Here is a 20,686-nt window from a genome sequence, read left to right as displayed (position 1 = left end):
GACATTTCTGCGCGTTTATTTTTTTGTAGCAAATGGAAGAAGGAGAAAGAAAAATTTAAAAATCCCGTGAAAATAAACGTAATGTAACAAAAACAAAATCGGAACAAGGTCACCGCTTTTCTTGCCTGCAGAAAGTGTGAGATGGACCGCTTCCTATGGAAGGAAGGCAGTTGGCTGGGCGCTCTGGAGATGTCCCAAGAGGGCCAACCATAGAGCAGAGATGAGCCAAATCCAGAGGAGGGTCTGGTCCTGGCCCTCGCCCCCTCAGAGTTACTCTTCCCCCCCATTTAGCCCCAAGGAGGCCCCAGAGCTGAGTCCACCGACTGAACCTGGAGATCTGGCAGCCTGTGTGGTGAGAGGATGCGACACTGTACAAATGTGTCCTTAGATTAGGCACAGAGTGGACAATCCACCTGCAAGGATAGGCTTTTCTGCTGATCTGCTTGGGCCAGGAGAATCTAGCCTGCCGAAGGGCAAAGCGTTGTATGTGTGAATGCACCACATAAGTAGCTAACATTCATCCTAATTATTCTACCCGTGTGAAATTGATCTATGTGTCTGCCGTAAAAAGGACAGGAAATGGTCTGATTCAAGGATCTTACCATGTTTGCAAAAGGGAGAATATAATGCACATCGAGAAAATAACTTGTCCTCCCACAGCTCTGCTTTTTATAGATTACAGTTTACAGGGTAGGCAGCGAAGGGTACAAACAACTAAGCCACGATGACCATGCTGGCCTTTGCTCCCAGGGAATGAATGCAGGATCGAATAGTCCTTTCCTCCCCTTCCAGTTCAAAAGAGTTCCACCGCCCAGGCTCCTGCTCCAAGCCCCTCCATAACTTTCCTTCCACTTCTAAAACATTCAGATTTCTGGAGAAGGATGTGTAGTCGGCATCCCTTCGAGTTCTGATCCTGCCTGTTCCTCAGGAATGCAGAGACCAGAAGGCAATCCATCCGAAGGAAAAGGGCCCCATGTGAAGTCAGCTTCCTGCCTTCCCCCTCCACAGGACGATTGCAGGAGACCTTGGCAGGCTGGGCCAGTGGTAGAGAATTCTTTCAGACAATGGGTGTTGAGCTCAGCTTTGGGAGAATGTCTAGCTGGGAAAGGGATGAGCCCAGAGAGGTTGTTCTGACTCTTTTCTGAGAGAGAATCGGCATTCCCCCCCACCCCCGGAAGCCTCAGGCCAGCCTGGCGAGAGAGCTGGAATGGTTTGTTCCTGTAGCTCAAAGGCCAGGTCTCTGGGCATCTGGGTTTTCTAAAGGAAGAGGGAAGCTGATGCAAGTGCTGTTGCGGTGTGCGTCTCATTCTCCCCCAAACACTGGCACTGGAAGAGTACCAACTGAGTTGTTATACTCTGAACCACCTAGCTGGTAATTGTTACAGTTTTATTTATCACTAAAATCATATCTCGTTCTCGTAATTTTAAGCTGTGTTGATTGAGTGTAGCAAAGGCATGCAGATGGATGGGTTTAATTACCTTTATAACCAGGGGATATCTACATTTAATTACAGGTAACTTGTGGGGCCTGGATATTAAACAGCTCTTCAGCACTTCTGTTTGCTGCAACTAATCCTTTGACCCATCTGGATTTACCTAAACGGCACCGTTGTGATTTAATTTTCTTATTTTCCTTCAAAATGCGGCTTCCATAATCCAGCCACATTCTGCTCCCCCACGCCCTTGCAATGTCATGCTCAAGTTGAAAACCAAGTGGCATTTTGTTCCGTCTTCTGGGTTGTGCTCAACACAACCACTTAGCTGCGCTTCTGGGTTTCCTTCCTTGAGTTTCCCTGCTGGTATTCAAGAGGAGGTAAAGCATTATGGGTTGGGTGGTATCCCGGGGGGGGGGCAGATGCAAGGCTAGGTGGTTGGGCTCTGTTCTCCGTTATTGAGAAAGCAAATTAGCTTCCAATTAATAACCCCAGATCCTTCTAGGATCCAGATGTAGCAAATTGTGCAAAGACCTTTTCTTGCTTTTGAGAATATTTCCAACCCAGAGACCTCTAGTCGTAAACAGGCCCTTCCTCCTGCGTCCAGCCACCTAAACCTAGAAGTTCTTCCATACCGTGTGTCCCCATAGCCGTTTAGGGCTGGTGCAAGAAAGAGGGGGAAGGAAGCACAAGCGAGGTGGGTGGAGAGACTTTGCCAGGGCTGCGAAATGTCATCTGGCGTCCAGCGGCCTGGCCGTTTGGACAATGCAGATCTCTGGCCATTGCCTGTGCCAGTGGCCAAGTATGCAGAGAAGTGTTGCTGGTGGGCATGTTCAGAGAAGAATGAGCGCCTGTTCTGACGGAAAAGGTCCAGCTCTTCCCTCCAACCTAAACAAGAGGGTTTGCTTGAGCTTTTGAAAAGCCCGAAGGGTTGGGAAAGCCTCAGTTATTGGCTGCAATCTGGAGGGAGCACATTTTGCCCAGGATGTTCTAAGATCCCTCCCTTGGCTGCTCCAATCCACCTTTTCCCCACCTTCGGCTTCCGTTCTTTCCCCCCTCCTCTCTTCCCTCAAAAGGCACATCCAGACGTTAACCATCTGATTGTGATGCACATTTGCTCTGTTGGCCACACCAGCTGGAAGTGGTATGATGGATGTTGAGGCACAAATTTGGGAAAGGGGAGTACACTTTCCTAAAACTCCTCTGTCGCACCGTACAAGTCCCTTGGGGATCTTGAATAAGGTGATGCTTGGAGATTCACCAGGCAGTGATAGGTGGCTAAGCGATAGAATTCTCCCTCTGACCAGGACGTCTTTAAAGAGGAGGAGATGAATTCCTGGGTGATACGTATGTGGTGACAGCTAATCGTGCACCCTTTTTGTTATTTTTAATATCTCAAGCGCTATAGTGGCTCACGAGAATTTTCTCAGAGGGAAAAGATGTTCAACATGTCTGTCAGAAAGCAAATCCCCTCAACACAAAAGGACTAACGTTTGAGTATACACCCTTTCTGTTAGTTTCGTTTTCTTATTCACAACCTCCTCCAAGGACGGTTTCCCTCTTAGCATCTGAATTGCAGGCTAATTCTACCAACTGCCAAGAGTTCGATCCTGACCGGCTCAAGGTTGACTCAGCTTTCCATCCTTCCAAGGTCAGTAAAAGGAGGTTCCAGATTGTTGGGGGCAATAATGCTGACTCTATAACTTAGAGAGACTTAGGGACTCTGCTGCTTAGAGAGTGCCGTAGAGCGCTATGAAGCAGTATATAAGTCTATTTCTATTGTTATTCTCTTGGGGGACGTTGATCCCATCCTTTGCTGGGCCCAGGATCCTTGCAGGTGGCTCTTGAGTGACGAGGACAGGGGTCTTTCCCAGGAAGCAGCAGGCCCCCTCACCTGGTCTCCAGGTGCTCCCTAGAACAGGGTCAGAAGGGAGACTACACAGAATCCCAGGGCAGGAGAAGATGGGAAAGTTGAAAAAAACGTTTTTGGGAAGGAGGCAGTAGGATAACAATCTCTCTACTGTTGTTGAGAAGATTGTCTCCACGTGAATTGCAGTGCGTTGAGCTCTCGGCTGGAGGACTTTCTTATTTCAGCATTAGGTCCAATGCCTCCAGGGGGTTGGAAAGTGCCCTTCCCTGGCCAGGAAAGCCTCTTTTCTAGGAGCCAGGGCTGCATCTCTGCCTTTATTATATTCCCCAAATGTTTAGGCACTGCCCCATACTTGAATGCTGTTTCATTACCTTTTGCTGGCCCTTCTTGAATGGGTCAGTGGCTGCTCTTTAATCTTGGTTTTATGGGGTTTCATTAAACACTTTAATTGTGCCTCAGCTGCTTCGCCACTTTCATCTGTGCAATGAAATGGGGAGGCCAAACACTTACCTAAATAAGCGTTTACCTTTTGTTTACCATGCTGGCGTAAGAGATTTTTTTTTAATTGAAGAAGCTGGCAAGCTTAGGGAACAAACTCACAAAAACAAGTTAATTATACATGCCCCAAAATGCTGTGAGCAGCATAGCTTTCCTTTTTAAAAGTAGAGACCAAAATATTCCGGTGTGTGCTTGGTGAACTATGGCAAAAGTGACAGCTGCCGTGAAAATATGAATAATAAGAGCTTGGGATCAGCACTTAGGGAGACCAGGATGACCTTGATTTATTTTTAATGCCTCCCTCGTCAGTAACGCAAGAACGTTGAGTTCACTTTTAATAAATGGGGCCCTTCCTCCCAGGGCGGGGGAGGGCGACAAGATCTGGCTTGGAATGCGGAAATGGCCCCTTTTTGTTCACCCAGAGATTTTGAAATAGCCCTGCGCTGCGTACCCCCCTTCCCGGTCTGCTACCTGTAATGAGGAGATGAGTAACCAGTCCGGTAACTGGCAGAGATGCCCTTGAGCCGGTTCTGTGGCAGGAATCTCCTTAATGAGAAAAGAAAGTTTCACTAACTCCTTTGCGGTTTGCCCGGAAGGAAGAGTGGAGCCAGCCTTGGGAAGGTGAGGCAAATTCTTTCTCCACCTCCCTAATTTTGTTCAAAAGAAGAAAAATAAATAAATAAAGGGGATCGCTGTAGCAGAGCAAGCATATTCAGTGGCATGATTCTTAATGGTTAATTAAGAACTGTCTCTGTTCCCAGTTGCTTTGATGAGTTTTGGGTTGATGCTTCCTGAAAGTTAAAAGAAAATAGAAAACTTCAAAAACAATCCAGGTCTTCTGTGTGGAAAACTGGACATATTGGGAGGATCTTTATATGCCCCCTCCCTCCCCCAAATATTCAAATGGGGATAGAAAATAACTGTTTCTCTACTGCTTCACAATGCAAGTCTGCATGATTGGTTTTACAGTTAATGCAAATCGGTAGCCATTCTGGTGGGTGGAGGACTATTTCCCAAGGCAAAATCCTTAGTCTGCAGCCAGTGAGTCTACTAGGGAGAAAAACATTGACAGAGGGTGGGATGGCTGCAACAGGACTGCTCCTTGATCAAAAGCCTAAGTGGGGGAGGAGTCTTCAGTGAGGAGGAGGAGGAAAAAGGACCCACGGAGGCACACCACACCTTCTTTACACCTCGAGGGGCTGTGAGTGCCCTCCAAAAAACCTGTTTCTGCCCTGGCCAAGCAGGTTTGGGCCTCTGGAAGAGAATGCGATGAGTCAGTCAAGTAATTGCGGAGTGTCAGGTTGATCTGTGTGCTTCCAAGTCAGCCAGGGAGCTCTGGAGCTTTGCGTAACCCAACAGGAAGAGCCAGAAGACTTCTGCAATAAGTCGAAAAGCTGAAATCAGGATAAGATCTCTGAGGATCTGTTGGCCAAAGCCTTCAGCATCTCCCTGGTGAAAATAAATAGTCTTTGTTGATGGGCAACTACTTTGATACACCTTTCTGGCTAGAGAGGAGCTCCAAAGCCAGGAATCCCCCCTCTAATCCCCAAGGCTTCCAAGTGGACTTGCATGAAACTCCTGCAGATCCTGACTCAGGAGGTGCTATCTTAATTCAAGCTGGCAGGTTCTGCTTTCTAACATCTTGCAGGTGAAAGCTGGGACACGCTTCCACACCCAGTAGGGATGACTGTCCTGCCAAGTCTGGGATGAAAGCTTTGTCCTGGGCCTCCATTGTGCCTCACCTGCTTGCCACTGACCTAAAACCTGGAAGTGGATTCGTCCTTTTGATTAGCAGGGTAGGTAAATTGCTGTTGGTGCACTTTGTCCCGTGCCCGTTTGTGTGTTTGCTTTTAAAACTGGCATGCTGCAAAAACAAAGCCTCAACCTCTGCTTCCCCTGTGAAAATAAAGATTCTGGATGGTTGCAGGAAGGATAAAGGCAAGGTAGAGCAGTAGGGGACAACTGGAGGGGGCTCAAGTGGGTGACAGGACCATTCTGGACAGTCCCACCTGCTTCCTGATAGACGTGTCTTTTGAGTGAAGGGGAAGCTCTCCTATGAACATCACAGTGAGAAGCTGGAAGGGACTTTGGAGGTCTTCTAGTACAGCCCTCTGCTCAAGCAGGAAACCCTTCATCGCTTCAGACAAACAGTTGTCCAATCTCTTCTTAGAAACCTCCAGTGATGGAGCATCCACAGCTTCTGGAGGCAAGCTGTTCCAGTGATTAATTGTTCTCAGTCCCACTATTAAGAAATTGCTCCTTAGTTCTAAGTTAGTTTTCCTCCTTGATCAGTTTCCATCCACTGCTTCTTGTCCTTCCTTCAGGTGCTTTGGAGAATAAGTGGACCCCCCTCTTCTTTGTGTCAGCCCCTTAAATACTAGAAGACTGCTATCATGTCACCCCTGGTCCTTCTCTTTGTTAGACTAGACATACCCAATTCCTGCACAAGACTCACAATGTGCTCCCAAAAGTCCCAATGAGTTTTCCACCCCTGCTGAAAAATAATTCCGTAGTTGATCGCCATCCAGATCAACTGGGTTGCACCACTTCTGCTGCCCAACCAATCAAAGATGCCAGGATATCTTTGGTGGGTTTAAGGAGATGAAGGCGGGAGAAGCCGACTTAAGTTTCCCAGAGAATGAATGGTTGTGTGGCCCCTCCCATCATGAGCCCAAACGTTTTCTCACTCACCACACTCCTGCTGTGTGAAAAATAAATCCTTTGCACCCCCTTCCTCTCCCCCACCCCCTGGCTCAATCAGCCCCACCCAAATCTTTCATTCTTTCTTTTCTCAGATTAATCCCGTCCCAGCCCAGGCATGTCTCTGTTGATTTTTAGTGTACTTTTGCATTGAACATGTTCCTAGGCATGCTCCGAAATAAAGAACACGGAACCCAGGAGAGGCAAAAAGAAACAGAAATTAAGTTAAGCAACTGCAGGTTGCCTACAAATCCTTTTGCAGCCCACGAGAGATGACAAAAGAGAGCAGGAGCTGCAGGTGCTAATACATAAATCCAATGTTAGAAATAGTAACTGTAATTTAAATACGCCTCATTCAACACAGTTGTCTATGACAATCTACAGTCAATGCCAATTTTAAGATTCTGGTTTTATCCCTGGAAGTCCTAATTGGGTTATTTTGTACTCCATTCAGGGAAGGCTTCCCACTGGGTCAGCCCCACATCTGCTAAGAGGGAGAGGGACCGCCCAGCTCTAAACTGCGTCCACGGATTATTTGCTTGTAGAAAAAGAGCGATCATTCCCAGCATCACTTTGAAGATGCAGGATAAGATTTCAAAACATTGGATAGTTGCACATTTCTTTGCTGTAGGAAAAATGCAAAGCTGGTACTCTGTTTTATTTTTAGATTTGTATCTTGCTGCAAGCAGAACAAACAGTAATTTTGTGGTTAACTGTTTTATCCTTTGATCTCCTTTATCTAATATTTTTGCTCTGCAGCACTGATGTCTAGGCAAGTTGGGGAAGTGTCTCCATTTTGGGGTGCTGCAGCAGGAAGTTGGGGCAATGGTGAGATGGTCGCTCTCACAATCCTTTCGGTATGTTGACCTAGAAGGCTGAAGGAGGGCTGGCAGGGAGGTCTCCGGGTGGCCTGGCCTTCCCTCTCCCAGGAAAGAGCCCCACGCCCAACCGGGGATGTCCACCAACAAGCCATTATCTGCTCAAATGGCGGAAATGCTCCACGTTTGCAGGCCACCTGCCTTCCTGATGCGATCAGACGTGCCCCAAGCTGGTGGCTCCCTCCCTCGGCTGAACTGCCTGTCGGAGCTGTGGCTGGAGCTTGGCAGGACCGTCACTTTTGCGGTGTCCAAGAACATAGGAAAAGAGACCTTTGGGATAGATAATCCAGGATCTTTGCCTGCAAACAGGCACGCTTTGGCCAAGGGCTTTGATACTTTCAGAGACAGAGAGAAAGAGGCAGTTTCACCCAAGGCCGATGTTTGGCCTGCTGCACAGGAGTTGCCCCGGCCTCTGGGACCCCGTCAGGTGCCCCCTTCATGCCCTCCCTTCCCCCATCAGTCTTCATGTCTCTGAGCCGCCCCCTTCTGACCTCTTGCCCAGAAGTCTGCTGGTGCTTGTCCTCCTTTGATCTGAAAGCAAAACAGTGTTTTGTTGTCCTGGCCATATTTATCAAGAGGTCATTATCTGGACAAAGCCTTTTTGGCCTTGAAAATAGCCCTCTGGGCTGCCAAAGGTGAATGAAATGAGAGATGCTGATGCCTCCTTCTTAGAGTTGATGCATTCACTCATTTGTACACGGAAGGAGCATCTTCCTAGCTTGGTGCATCCGGGTCTGCTGGATGAACCTGAAGCAGAATGGTGGCCAGATGCTTCCAGTGGGTCATTCAGTTCTCCTGGCAGCAGCACTGAGGGGAGGGACCCTGTGAGGGGCCAGAAATCCACTTGGCGTCGTCGGGATCTCTCTTCTGCTCTCAAGAGGCAGGAGGCAGTTCTTCTCATCCTTCTCTGCTTCTGCTGATTATCTGGCAATGGTTCTGCCTTGGGCCAGGTTGGATTCTCTGGTCCTACACACGCATACGCACACATATACACACACGATTTTTCTTTTTTCTTTTAAAAAATCTGCTTGCTCAGCCAGCCAGGACCTTCCTCCGAGAGCCTCCAGGTCAGCGGGAAGCCACCTGAACAGGCACCATATGGCTTCTTGCTGCTCCCTGGGGTGTTTTCACTGCTGGGGAGGTGGAGAATCCCTGGTGTGTTTTCACTGCTGGTAGTGGAAATTCCTGCCTTGGTTGCCAAAATAACTTGGCCATCCTTTAGTGCCCTGCAGCCAGGCTGGTGGGAGGGGCTCTTGTTTGCTACTCTCTCCCCTGCAGCAAAATGCCTTGCTGGGGTCCCAGGTTGTGTGGGGCTCCCCTTGCTCCTGTGCTAAAGAGGTGCCCAGTAAGCCCGGCCAGTTAAAGAGGCCCAAGAACCCAACCCCCAGTTTCTTATTGGTCCCATTGGCACTTTTATTGTTCTGTGTCAAAAGGCGCCTGCAGGCGATGATGGGTCTTGGTTGCCCCCTGCCGTGGAAGGGAAATGGCTTTGGTGGGGAAGCCCCCAGCGGATAAAGGTTTTATACAGGGAGTCCTGGAAGTCTCTCTGTGGAAAATAATTTGAATGTTTTTGGTTTTGCTTCAAGTGTCTCAGGCATCCAATTTATTCCATTCCTGGACCAAGATTCTGGGCCGGGTCAGGAAATGTTGTTGACTTTGGGTTTTAGTCCCAGTCTCAGGCTACTCTCCTTCTGAACAAGAAGAAAAAGGCAGGTTGAGGTCTCCTCTTTGGGCAAACCACGTTCTGGCTGACCTGCCCAAACTGGAGGGGGGGGGGGGGCTCAGCCTTGGGAAGGGGGGGCTGTAAAGTACATGCGGTTTCTGTACCGAATCCGCGCTTGCTCTTCCCTCCTTTTAAGTGGCGATCTTGCCCACAACGAGGCCCGGGTGGGTGATCAGAACTGCTCGGTGCAGCCGGAACATCTGGCTGACTGTCCGACACGCCACGGCGCGGCCTTCCTTCGGGGCGCGACCCGCCGGGCCCTTCCCGGGAGGGGGGCGGTCGGGGGGGGCGGCGCCCCCAAAGCAACGGCTGCTCTTCCGGCCGGCGGCGAGAGAGCCCCCCATTCCCGGGAAGCGCGCCGCTTCCTCCGCCGCCCCTGCGGGCCGGACCGGCCTGCTGGCGGCTCCCCCAGCCCGCTGCCTTTTCCCCTCCCCCTTCCCTCCCCACCCAGCCGGGCTCCTGGCACGGCCGGCCCAGGAGGCGGCAGACGGAGCAGCGACTCCTCGCTCGCGCGCAGCAGCCCCGCCGCCGCCGCCGCCGCCGGTGAGTGAGTGAGTGAGGCGCGGGAGGGTCCCCGGCTGAGCGGGGAGGGGGCGGGAGGGACAGAGCCCCCCCGGGGGAGCCGGGCTCGCCCGCTGTGCTTCTCTCGGGTAGCCGGGAGGGAGGGAGGGAGCGGGGAGGGAGGGGAGCCTCTCTCGCTCGCTCTGCCGCCTGCCGGACTCCGCCGCAGCCTGGCCAGGAGGGCTGGGATGCTGCGGCGGCTGCTGACGCCGGACGGCCGGGCTGAGTCGCGGCGATTCTGGCGCCGGAGCCCGGCAGCGCCAGGCGGGACGGAAGGGGGGGTGGGGCGGGGGGCGCTCCCGGCCGGCCCGCCCTGCATCGGCGGCCGCGAGGGAGCCCCGTCCGCGCTGCGGAAATGGCCGGGGCGCCTGCTGGGGGGGGGGGGGGCGCCGAGCTGGGACGGACGGCCGCGGGTCTCCAAGCCGAGGACACCGGAGCCGCCTCGTTGTGCGTCCGCTTTGCGTTGCGCAGCCGAAGGTGGCCGGAGCGGGACGGGCCCTCCTGCGGCTCTTTGGCCTCCCGGGAGATTCAGCTCTAGCCGCCCACGAAGCCTCGTCCGGGGCTCTCTGCGCACCTCCGAGGCGTCCCAAGCCCGGCCCCGGGGCTCCTCCGCTGGCTGGAAGTAATTGTGGGGCAGGGAGTAGATGCCGAAGCTCATTGGCGACCGGGATTAGGACGGGGAGGGTCGTCGGTGAAGACCCTCTAGCCAGATCGTGCCCGAGGGCTTAAGGTGGGCCTGAGCTAAGCAGCCTCCTGCGCCTCGGTTGTCCTACCCGTAAAGTGTGGAGCTAGGGCTACCTGGAAGAGGCCCTGGATTATGGCCAGAGGACCCTGCTTGGACTGCAGACATTTTAATGATGGGGGGAGGCAAGGAAGGGCTGTTAGCTGAAGGGTTTGGCTGAAGAGGCTGTCCTGCGTTCCCATCCCGACAAAGGGAGTTCCCTACCTGGGGTACCTGTAACAGGTGTCCAGGTAAGGGAGAGCCACAGAGCTGCGTTTCGCCTTTTCCCTTCTCACCATAGCAGCTTTTTTGGCATCGGTCTATGGTTCGAGATTCAGAGAAAGGTCTCCTTCACACAGAATCAGTTTGGGGGACCCTTTCCAGGCGGGGGGTGGTTCGTCTTAGCAGCTGAATCCGTTCTTATTGCTTTCAAACCGTGATGAACAATTTAGCGTGTTTTGCAAACCCTGCTAGTTGTAACCTACTCAGCAAACCTAATTATGGAAAGTGTGCATAAGGTGACATGTGAATTAGGATTACTGGAGAAGGAAAATAAGGGTCAGAACAATAAGACGAGTAGCGAGGATTTCCATATGTGTATATATATTCATGCATGTATATATGCGTATGTGTGAATAGTGAATCCACCATCCACTGCATGCCCTCCGGTTAGGAGGCTGGGATGTCTCTCCCGTTTCATCTCTTCCGGAGCAGGGCTCTGTTATCAGAAGAGGCCCAGGGATCCAGCCTTGTCCAACCTCTGATGTAACCATTTGCATCCGGGGTCTCCAGTCTATATTCTTGAGGGGGAGGGAAGGAAGGGCCAGGGGGTCTCTTGGCCCAAGCATCGCTTCTCCCGAAACTCACTGGTCTCTCGGTCCCTTCTTCCCCAGTGGCCAGCCAGGTACACTGTTGGGAAGCTGGACATTTAGGGCGCCCAAGAAGATGGCTCCTGCTCTGGATTACCTAAGATGAACCCAGAAGCACAGTTTAGGGTCGCCTGGCCAGAGCCCTTGGCTGTAAGCCAAGGGGCCTCCACTTTGCTTCCATAAGTGCTGCGTCCAGATTTTTTTCTGCCTTCCTTCCTTCAAAGTGGATGCAGTTGGAATCACTGCTGTTTGAGTAGTTTTACAAGAGACATCTCAAGACTGTTTTGCAATATTTTTTCTTCAATTTGCATTCCTGCCTGTTTTCCGTGCATTGCTTTGATTGGTAGATCATAGCTTGTAAGCTTTCCAAGAGCATCTGGCTGCCTGCTCTTGGAAGCAGCTTCTTTTTCTTTAGAACAATTTTACTTCTTTAAATAAAACTGCCCAGATTGAATGGATCAGGCCAGGGCATAAATCAGTTGACTGATCAATCTAATCAGAGTGAACTGGCCTGGATGTGGGCTTGGCATGTTGGGCAAACCAGCCCTTGTCGTCTGTCAACGGTGGCTTAAGGAGATGCAGGGTGCCTCCTACACCTTTAGGTGTGTTTAAAACGGCATTGTAAGATTTTATTACACCGAGTATCATCCATCTTTCCCTGGCCCAGCGCAGACAAAACAACGAGCAGCAGGTAAACGGAAGAGGAAGCAGGTGGCCAGCAAGAAAACATAAGCAGAACCAGACAACCCTGTTTTATCACAAGGCAGCTTGCTGCACTCGTTGCTGGCGGGGCCTTTTTGTCATTTCAGGGAGCCAGGATCCTGGCTTAAAGTTCTCCTCCGGCCACTCCCTGGTTGGGCAAACAGACGTTTCTCAGGCAGGGCTCCCGACTGAGGAAAAAGGCATTCTGGGACTGGCCGTCGCTGCATGGCTCTCCAGGCAGCCCGCCCACCAGTGCTGTTCTGGAAGGCTTTGATAGGAAGGTCCCCCTTTCACAAGATGCCCTTTAGGTGTGGCCACACAAACTGGGCATTGTGAGAAGGAGAATTTTGGCCCTCTCCCTCTCTCTCCCTAGTCCCTCTCCCCACTGCCATTTCCTTCCCTCTGCTCTGCAATCTCCCAGCTGTGGATGCTGTACTCCCCCCTCCCCCGAAGTGGCATTAGGTCAAGGACAGCAAATTGCATCCTGGAGGCTGGATCTTCCGAGTCTCAAGTCTTCCTCTTCTTAGCCAACAGTAGCGTTTCAATCCTCTGCCCTTTTTCAGAGGGGGCATCAAATCTGCCTTCTCTGCGTGGTTCAGTGGCACCACCACCAGTGACCCAACAGCTAATAGCGAGAATGGTTTACAAACAAAGCTCCAAACTGCACAATATACAAAAAGCAAACAGTCTCTTCCTTGGAGACCAGCGGGCCCAACCCGGGACCCGCATGAAGGGCAGCTGACCTTCTGAGCATCAGCTCCTTTTAAAGCAGCCCCTCCCAAATCCTCAGGTGTGGCCCCAGAGCTGCTCCACCAAGTTGTAGATCTTTTAATGTGACAGAAGCAGGGTGAGTAATTCCACTAATGTACCTAAGGAATCTTCATGTCAGTCAAAGCAGATTCTGCTTGTTTATCCTGCCTGTGTTCTCCTTTCGGAAACGAAGCAGAGCGGTCGAAAGGCCAGCTTGAAAACAGTGGCGTGCCCTGTTCTAAATGAAGGCTGGGCCATTAAGCAAAAACAGACGCAGAGATGGTGTTTCAGGACCAGAGAAAAGCGCAGACTTAATCCTGGAACAATGTTCGACAGATCCGAGGTTAGACAAATCTTTAAAATCTCCTTTAGGGCCAGCAGAGAGGAGTTTACGGGGCCACCCAAGAAAAGCGCCCCACCCAGTCTTCTTTTGTTAACTGCCCCCTGCGTGTCTGGCCAAGGAAGACCCTTCAGAGGCCCTCAGGTTGCATCCCGCCCTTCCTTTGCTTGAGGAAGGTACGGGTAGAACTGCCTCTCTGATAGGCCCATCGGTTCTATAGATTCAGGTACCCTGAACCCAGTAGATCCCCGGCCCCCAAACCTCAAGGTATCGGCTCCCTTGTTGCCATCCCACTGTGGTTGAATGGGTATTTATAAAAAGAGACCCGGTGGCCCAGTGGATAGAATGCAGGATTGCAGGCTGATTCTGCACACTGCCAGGAGTTCGATCCTGACCTGCTAAAGGTTGACTCAGCCTTCCCTCTTTCCGAGGTTGATAAAATGAGGACCCAGATGGTTGGGGGGCAATATGGTGCTGCTTAGAGAGGGCTGTGAAGCACCCTGAAGTGGTATATAAGTCCTAAGCGCTGTGGCTATTTGCAGAGGGAAGTATGTTGCAAATGCTTGGGTGTTTAGAGAGGGAAAGAAAGGAGAGCAGAGTGATTAGGATCAGATGAGCCACCCTGTGAAATAAATGGGAAAAATGGAAAGTCTGGTTTTCTTGTGCTTCTGGAATTGCAGCAGTGAAGGAGCTATAGATCCAGTGAAGATCCAGTGGTCTTACTGCATCTATGAGGAAAATGAGGCAAATATCCAGCTTCCATAAATTTAGAGTTGTCCACTTGTCACCACAGAATGCTTTCATGGTATCCTGGGTTGAGGAGACGGTAAGGAAATCTGCATCGCAGCCGCCACCCTTCCAGGTTCAGATTTAGATTTTTTAACTGGCAGATCAAGATCTTCCACTCTTAGGCAAGGCCTTTTGTTTTTAAAAGGAGAAGATCAGGCCCAACCTCCTCTCCAGAGTTCTTCTAAATTTGCGTTTTTCAAGCTTGGCAACTTTCAGACGTGTCTTTTGAGAAGGCAGCTTTGATTCGTGAAAATTGTTGAATAATTGTGTCAAAGTAAAAGAAGTGACAAAATTGGCTTGACTGGAGTAGCAGAAATTTTCCAGAGGACGTATTAATGCATTGCGTGGCATAATTCTGTTCTGTTTTCCCTTTGTGTCTAAACAGCATCGCTTTCTTCTCATCTGAAAGAACCGCCCCCCCCCCCACGCCAAGATGCTGATTCTCCTGGCATTTATCATCCTCTTCCACATCACTTCAGCTGCCCTTTTGTTCATCTCTACAATTGATAACGTGAGTTGCCAGGGTAGCTTTCAGTTTGGGATTTGATTCCAAGATTAAAGGGAAGTCCTCTGAACACGGAAATTAAATTTTACAGATCTGAGTCTCTTCTAATCTGGAAATACACGGACGATGCCCTTAGTCTAAGGCAGTGTTGCTTAACCTTGGCCCCTTGCAACTCCCAGAATTCCCCCAAAGCTGGCTGGGGAATTCTGGGAATTGAAGGCCACACATCTTTAAGCAGCCAAGGTTGAGAAACATTGGTCTAGGTCTAGGAGGTGCTGCTGAGGAGGTCTCCATTGTTTCAGTGCCCAGCTTAAAAAGGAACCCCCCCCCCATGAACTAAGATTCCCACTTTGGGGTAATGCCTATTCAAATGAACAAAGCTGTCAGAAGTCTTGCTTCACACATACTGCAAATAGGTAACTGGTGCCACTTTATACCAGTTTGCAGGTCGACTCAAACTGGGTGGGGGAGGGGAGCCAATTCTTTTCTTTGAAGTCACATCTCTCTGTCTGACTTGCCAATCCACAGGCTGCAGATCAGTTATGGCTGAGTTTTCACTGGTCATGAATTGTCTGTAAACAAAACATAATGGATTTACTCAGGCCTGAGCTGAATTCAGGCTGAATAGAACCCAAATACTGACCTCATCAACTGAAACAAAACACCACCTTGGCTTGCGTGCGTGCACACCCACACGCACACCCACACATGGAGCTACTTCCTGACTCTTTTGTTAGACATATTTACAAAGTTCTCCCTCTGCCTATCCGTAGACGAAGTCCGTAGGCAATAACTGCCAGCCACAAATGCTTGATGAAAATTCATCACCTGTGCATAGCTTTGGGTATTTTTTATTTATTATTTTAAAAAAAGCTGGTTCCTGGTCTCCTGAGCAGAGGTCCCTTTTGCCTTCTTCTCTAGGCCTGGTGGGTTGGCGATGGCTTCTTCACGGACATCTGGCACCATTGCTTCAATGAGAGCAACTGTACAGCCCTGGACCATACCCTTCCAGGTGAGGCTCCAGGTGGGGCTTCTCTCCTTGCTGGGGGTGGGAAGAGACAGGCGCTCCAATGGTACCCATGAGGGGGTCTGCTCCGCCTCCCTCCCCAGCCCCCAAGTCTTCTAACTAGACTTTGTGGTTGCAAAATGCCAGGATATCATGGCGTTCCACATTTTCCCAGCTGCACAGACGTATAATATGTTACTGGGGCAAGATGGCTCAGTGATTAAAGATGCTGAGCTTGTCAGCTGGCAGCCGGGTCCAAGCAGCTCGAAGGCATGCAAGTGCAAGTAGATAGATAGATGCCGCGTTGGTGGGAAGATAGCAGTGTTTTGTGCGCCTTTGGCATATCGCCCTGCTTGCCCCATGAAAAGTGTCTTTGGGCGATGCCGGCTCCCTCGCCCCAAAAGGGGGGATGACCCTGCGCTCTGGAGTCAGACAGGACCGGACAGGGAAGCCTTTACCTTTATGTTGTGTTACCGTGCTTGCATTTTGGATGCTGTCTCTGAGAAGTAACATTTTTTGGGGGGTGGGAGGTCCAGGCTGTAGCCCTGTCTGCCCCCCCAGGGACCACCCGCCCCAACCCCTAGCCCCTTCCTCTGGGATTTCCCCCCGTTTGAGGAGTGGGGGCCACCTCCAGAGAGGCAGGGGCGCTTTGCCAAGGCCCTTGGGGAGGGAAGGGGAGGAAGGGAGGGGCCCCCAGCTGCCCGATTCAAAAAGCGCCTTGCAGTTGAAGCCGGCTGATTTTCCTGCGGAGGAAACTGAGGATGGAGAGTTGGCAGGAGAGGCCGAGCTTTTTTTATTGTCCTTCGGCATGGACTTGGCACGAGGACGTCTCGGGCAGGATGCGGGCGGATCTGGGGGCGGAAAAGCGGGTGGAAAATGAGCTTGGGCAGGGGAGGCCCCCAGGTGCTGCTGCCGTCCGGAACAAGGAGGGGCCTTGCTTTGGCTGAAGCTTGTCTTTGAAGCTTCTCCAGCACTCGGCCTTAAGCCATCAATCTTGGCTTACCTGCCATGGCATGTTGGGCTACACAGTATGGCAGGAGTGTCTGACCGTGACCCCTGTGGACTTCAACTCCCAGATTTCCCCAGATCTTAAAGTTGCGAAGGTTGGATGTCCCTGCTCTAGGCTTTCATGCCGGTTGGGGAATTCTGGGAATTGAAGCCCACAGGACTTAAAGTGGAGCCCTGGGGGGAACCAGCCTTGTGCCCTGCTGGACGTTCAGTGGGCAGTTTGCCTGAGAAGTGACCTTTTTATTCACCCCACCCCCACCCTCCAGAATACCCGTCTATCCAGACTGTCCAAGCCACGATGATCTTGTCCACGATTCTTTGCTGCGTGGCCTTTTTCGTCTTCCTCCTTCAGCTCTTCCGCCTGAAGCAAGGCGAGCGGTTTGTGTTGACCTCCATCATCCAGCTCTTGTCCTGTGAGTAGCCCTGCTTTAAAATCCACTCTCCTGGAACTGGACCGACATTTTTAATGGGAGTGCTAAACCAGATTGGGGGGGGGGAGGAAAGGGACACTCTCCCCCCAAGGATCCCTTTTGCTGGGGAGAAGAGATAAGAAAGGCAACCTTTCCAAAGCCTTGCCCGATCCAGGAATCGCAGGGCGGGGGCTTCTTAACCACCGCCTTGCTCAGCAACAGACATTCTGGTCATAAGCCGAGGACTACTGCCACTGTAGGCCCCCAGTTTGTGGTTGACGTTAAGTGGGGCCATCTCTGCCTCTCACCCGCAGGCCTGTGCGTGATGATCGGGGCCTCCGTCTACACCGACCGGCAGGCGGAGCTGCACCGGGGCTCCAGCTACGGCCCGGCTGGGGTGGAGAGCGGCCGGTTCGGCTACTCCTATGTGCTGGCCTGGGTCGCCTTCGCCTTCACCCTGCTCAGTGGCCTCATGTACCTCGTCCTGAGGAAGCGCAAATAAAGCCGGGCGGGCGGCTGGCGAGGGAGGACAGTCCCCCGCCCCCCAGCTCTGCTGGAATTCCAGCCCCCCTTGTGTAAATAGAAGCGTTTGTAGTAAAGTTGTGGTTGGGCCTCTCCCCGTCCTTGGCGTCGCATTACAAGGCCGATGGGAGGACAGAAGAGACGAAAGAGGTGGGTGGACGGGCACATCTGGGCAGGGATGCCCAGCGCCAGCCAGCAGCCTGCATGGCTCTTGGGTGACTCAGAGCCCGGGCATGCCGGCCCCCCTCCTGCTTGTGGGGCTTCTCTGGCTCTGCAGCTCCCCAAACAACAGTGGGGCTACTAGGCCTTAACCCAAGGTGGGGCCGGGGGCACACAGGTGGGAGTCTGGCTGTGACTGGCAGCGTGCAGCAGATGCCAGCCTCCTTAACTCAGGCCCAGCCAGCTGGACGCAGGTTTCCTTTTACGCCCACGAAGCGGAGCTCCTCACCGCCCACATTGCCCTTGCCCCCCCCCCCGTTCTGTAAAACGCTGAGGGCTGGCGTCTTGCAAGCTGGGGCAACCGTAGCGAATTCCAGTGCCTCCTGGGTGCCAAAGGCCCTGCTCTGATCTGCCCTTTGTGCAACAGCACCTCTCAGTGGGGCAGCTGAGGGTCTCACTTTTGCCCTGCCCGGGGGGCACGAGGGCCCTTTGCCCCAGACGAAGCTGCTCCCCAGAGAGGCTCGAGGCCTCCTGAGCTACCTCACTGGATGCCACGTAAGTCCCGGTCTTGATCCACAGCTGGAGCCTTTTCCATGTTTGGCACAGCTCCAGATGGCCCTTCCTGTGGCCAGGCCCTCCAGTCCAGCCTGGCGCGGAATTCCTCCCGGTTTTGTCCCTTTCCCCATTTTCTGAGGAACTTGAAACATTCCTTCTGCGTGCATCACGGGAGGAAGCAAAGCCCCGATGAGGGAGCTCCTCTCGACCTGAGGTGACCCTGCAATGGCTGCCCGTTGGCGCAGAAGAGGCTGGACTTTGGACTGGCATTGGCACCAAAGCTTGACCGTGTTTGCAAGCCTCCCAGGCCCCAGAACCGCCGGCAGACATGGGCAGACTTCAAGGCAGGCCGATCCAGAGCGGCCGGGGGGGGGGGCCTCCGAAGCAAGACGCACGGGCCACGCTGGGAGAGGGGTGCCCGGAACCGCCAGAGGCCAGGGAGACCCTTACTGACCGTCTTGGACCCGAGGCAGACTCACCGCATCCCTCCTCTCTGCTGGCATTTCTTCCAGCCACCCCCAGTTCTCTCCCTCAGGGAAACCATGTTGCTTTTACTAGATTGCGACAGGTTCATTCCTGAATTTTCTCACTAGGAAATGAGCGCTACAGAACTAGTGGCTGCTTTTATGAACACGAAGAACAGGCTCGACCTGCAAGAATGACAGATCTTGTCTGCTTTCTAAACAGCCCCTGCGCCAAACCCACAGAGGGCATCTTAAATTAGGGTCTTATTAAGCGGATATTTGGAGTGAGAGAATGGCTTTGTCTGGACTGACATAGCATCCTCAGACGTGTGGGAAGGGATGTGTTCCCGCTAGACATATCCTCATCCTCTTTGGCCTTTAGTGCTTTAATTCTGCCTTTAATTTCCACCACTTCCTCCCTTCGGGATAACCCCTGGTCCACCCCCCCCCTTCCCTCTTCCCTGACCGAGAGCTGACTCTTTATCTTCAGGCTGTAACTCTATGCAGACTTTAAAAATAAGTTTTTGCCACCGGTGAACCTTTATTCAGAACAACTAACTCCTCTGGTGATGTTATAGTTTGAATTTATATTTATGTTTTAAAAAAAATAGCACATGTACACAAAGATATAACGCTATTTACATTTAAATTTCTAACTCCTTCGCAAGAAGCAAAGAGGAAGCCTTCCTACAACCAGGCAATTCTGCCTTAGAAACGCAGAACAGCCCTTTCCCACCAAGTGCAGCTGCAGCTCTACCAGAAGCGGAACAAGCCTCTCTGAGATGCCAGAGTTCTCCAAGGTTTGGAGCAATCGAGCATTTGGGGTTTCTAACAGAGGATAAATTTGTAGCTCAATTCCACCAACAGTGCCTCCGTTGTTTTGTATTTTATATACCTATCAAATTGTATGTGGAAATAAAACATTACAACCGGTATTAGGCTGGCATTTCATTCTGTTGTGTACCGGACGGTTGATGTACAAACAGTAGACAGCATTTGCTTCCCTAGAAAGCTTTTAAAGTTTCTAGTCCCTGTCACAGATGGGTTGGAAAGTGACCTATTGGGATCCTAAACGGAAGAGTGCAGGTAGTGTGCCTGGGGGCACCCAGGCTTCCCAGAAAAAGGCCGAAGCGCAGCCCCTCCCCCTCCTGGGCAGCCAGACGGCCCCAGCAGGAGGAGCCTCGGGTGGAGAGGTGGGATGGGCTGCTCAAGAGCCTCCTCTTCAGGGCGGCTGGCATTCGCATGAGCACAACAACGTTGTTCCTTGGCGAACAGTATTTCTGCACCGTAATCAGTTTTTTTTTTTTTTTTACAAGCAAGGAAGGATGCTTAGAATAAGTCTGCACAGGCTAGTTACTGCTAAATGCCCTCTAGGCAACAGAGGCCACATCATTCCCAAGAAGCCTTCCTGGCTACTAAAAGCAATTTTTAAGATGTGTGCACTTCAACTCTCAGACTTCCCCAGCCAGCCAGCCAGTTGGTGGAATTCTGGAAGTTGAAGTCCACAGCCAAAGTGGATAAACTGCACCAGGTGATAGCCAGTGAGATTCCACACATTAGCTATTTCTTTAGTATGCTGTCTAGATTTGCCATAGCTTGCTCCTGGGGAGGAAAGCTATGGCAAATCTAGACAGCATACTAAAAAGCAGAGACATCACCCTGCCAACAAAAGTGCGTATAGTCCAGGCCATGGTTTTCCCAGTTGCAATGTATGGCTGTGAAAGTTGGACCGTAAGAAAGGCTGAGCGCCAAAGAATTGAGGCCTTTGAACTATGGTGCTGGAGAAGACTCCTGCGAGTCCCTTGGACTGCAAGGCGTTCAAACCGGTCAGTCCTAGAAGAGATCAACCCTGACTGCTCTTTAGAAGGCCAGATCCTGAAGTTGAAACTCAAATACTTTGGCCACGTAATGAGAAGGAAGGACTCACTGGAAAAGGGCCTAATGCTGGGAAAGATTGAGGGCAATAGAAGAAGGGGACGACAGAGAATGAGATGGCTGGATGGAGTCACTGAAACAGTAGGTGTGAACTTAAATGGACTCCAGAAGATGGTAGAGGACAGGAAGACCTGGAGGAACGTTGTCCATGGGGTCGCGATGGGTCGGACACGACTTCGCAATTAACAACAACAACGTTGAAAGAGGTGGAAAAAAATGCTTTTGGAAAGAAAAGCGGACATTTGGATCAGAACAAACCACCCGCCAGTGGCCTTTTACAAAATCAGG

At 51.6% G+C, this 20,686-nt stretch overlaps 1 protein-coding gene across 6 annotated transcripts; it reads left to right on the top strand.

Moving 5' to 3' along the window:
- The first annotated feature begins 5,450 nt into the window (after positions 1 to 5,450).
- On the top strand, positions 5,451 to 19,398 carry EMP2 (epithelial membrane protein 2). Of its 6 annotated transcripts, none has more exons than XM_039368005.1 (5): positions 5,451 to 5,597; positions 14,220 to 14,345; positions 15,261 to 15,351; positions 16,620 to 16,766; positions 17,078 to 19,398. In XM_039368005.1, the coding sequence occupies exons 2-5, from the start codon at positions 14,268 to 14,270 to the stop codon at positions 17,263 to 17,265; spliced, it is 504 nt and encodes a 167-aa protein (XP_039223939.1). In that variant the 5' UTR covers positions 5,451 to 5,597; positions 14,220 to 14,267; the 3' UTR covers positions 17,266 to 19,398. The 6 variants fall into 6 exon arrangements, with proteins under 6 accessions (XP_039223939.1, XP_039223936.1, XP_039223937.1 ...); XM_039368002.1 differs by lacking the exon at positions 5,451 to 5,597 and adding an exon at positions 9,519 to 9,645; XM_039368003.1 differs by lacking the exon at positions 5,451 to 5,597 and adding an exon at positions 9,554 to 9,649.
- Positions 19,399 to 20,686: the final 1,288 nt, after the last annotated feature.

Source organism: Crotalus tigris, unplaced genomic scaffold (genome assembly GCF_016545835.1).
Source record: "Crotalus tigris isolate CLP2741 ecotype Arizona unplaced genomic scaffold, ASM1654583v1 scf7180000020608.1315917, whole genome shotgun sequence".
Taxonomy (NCBI): domain Eukaryota; kingdom Metazoa; phylum Chordata; class Lepidosauria; order Squamata; family Viperidae; genus Crotalus; species Crotalus tigris.
The sequence above is the reverse complement of the archived record's forward strand: the minus strand, read 5'-3'. Positions and strand labels throughout refer to the sequence as shown.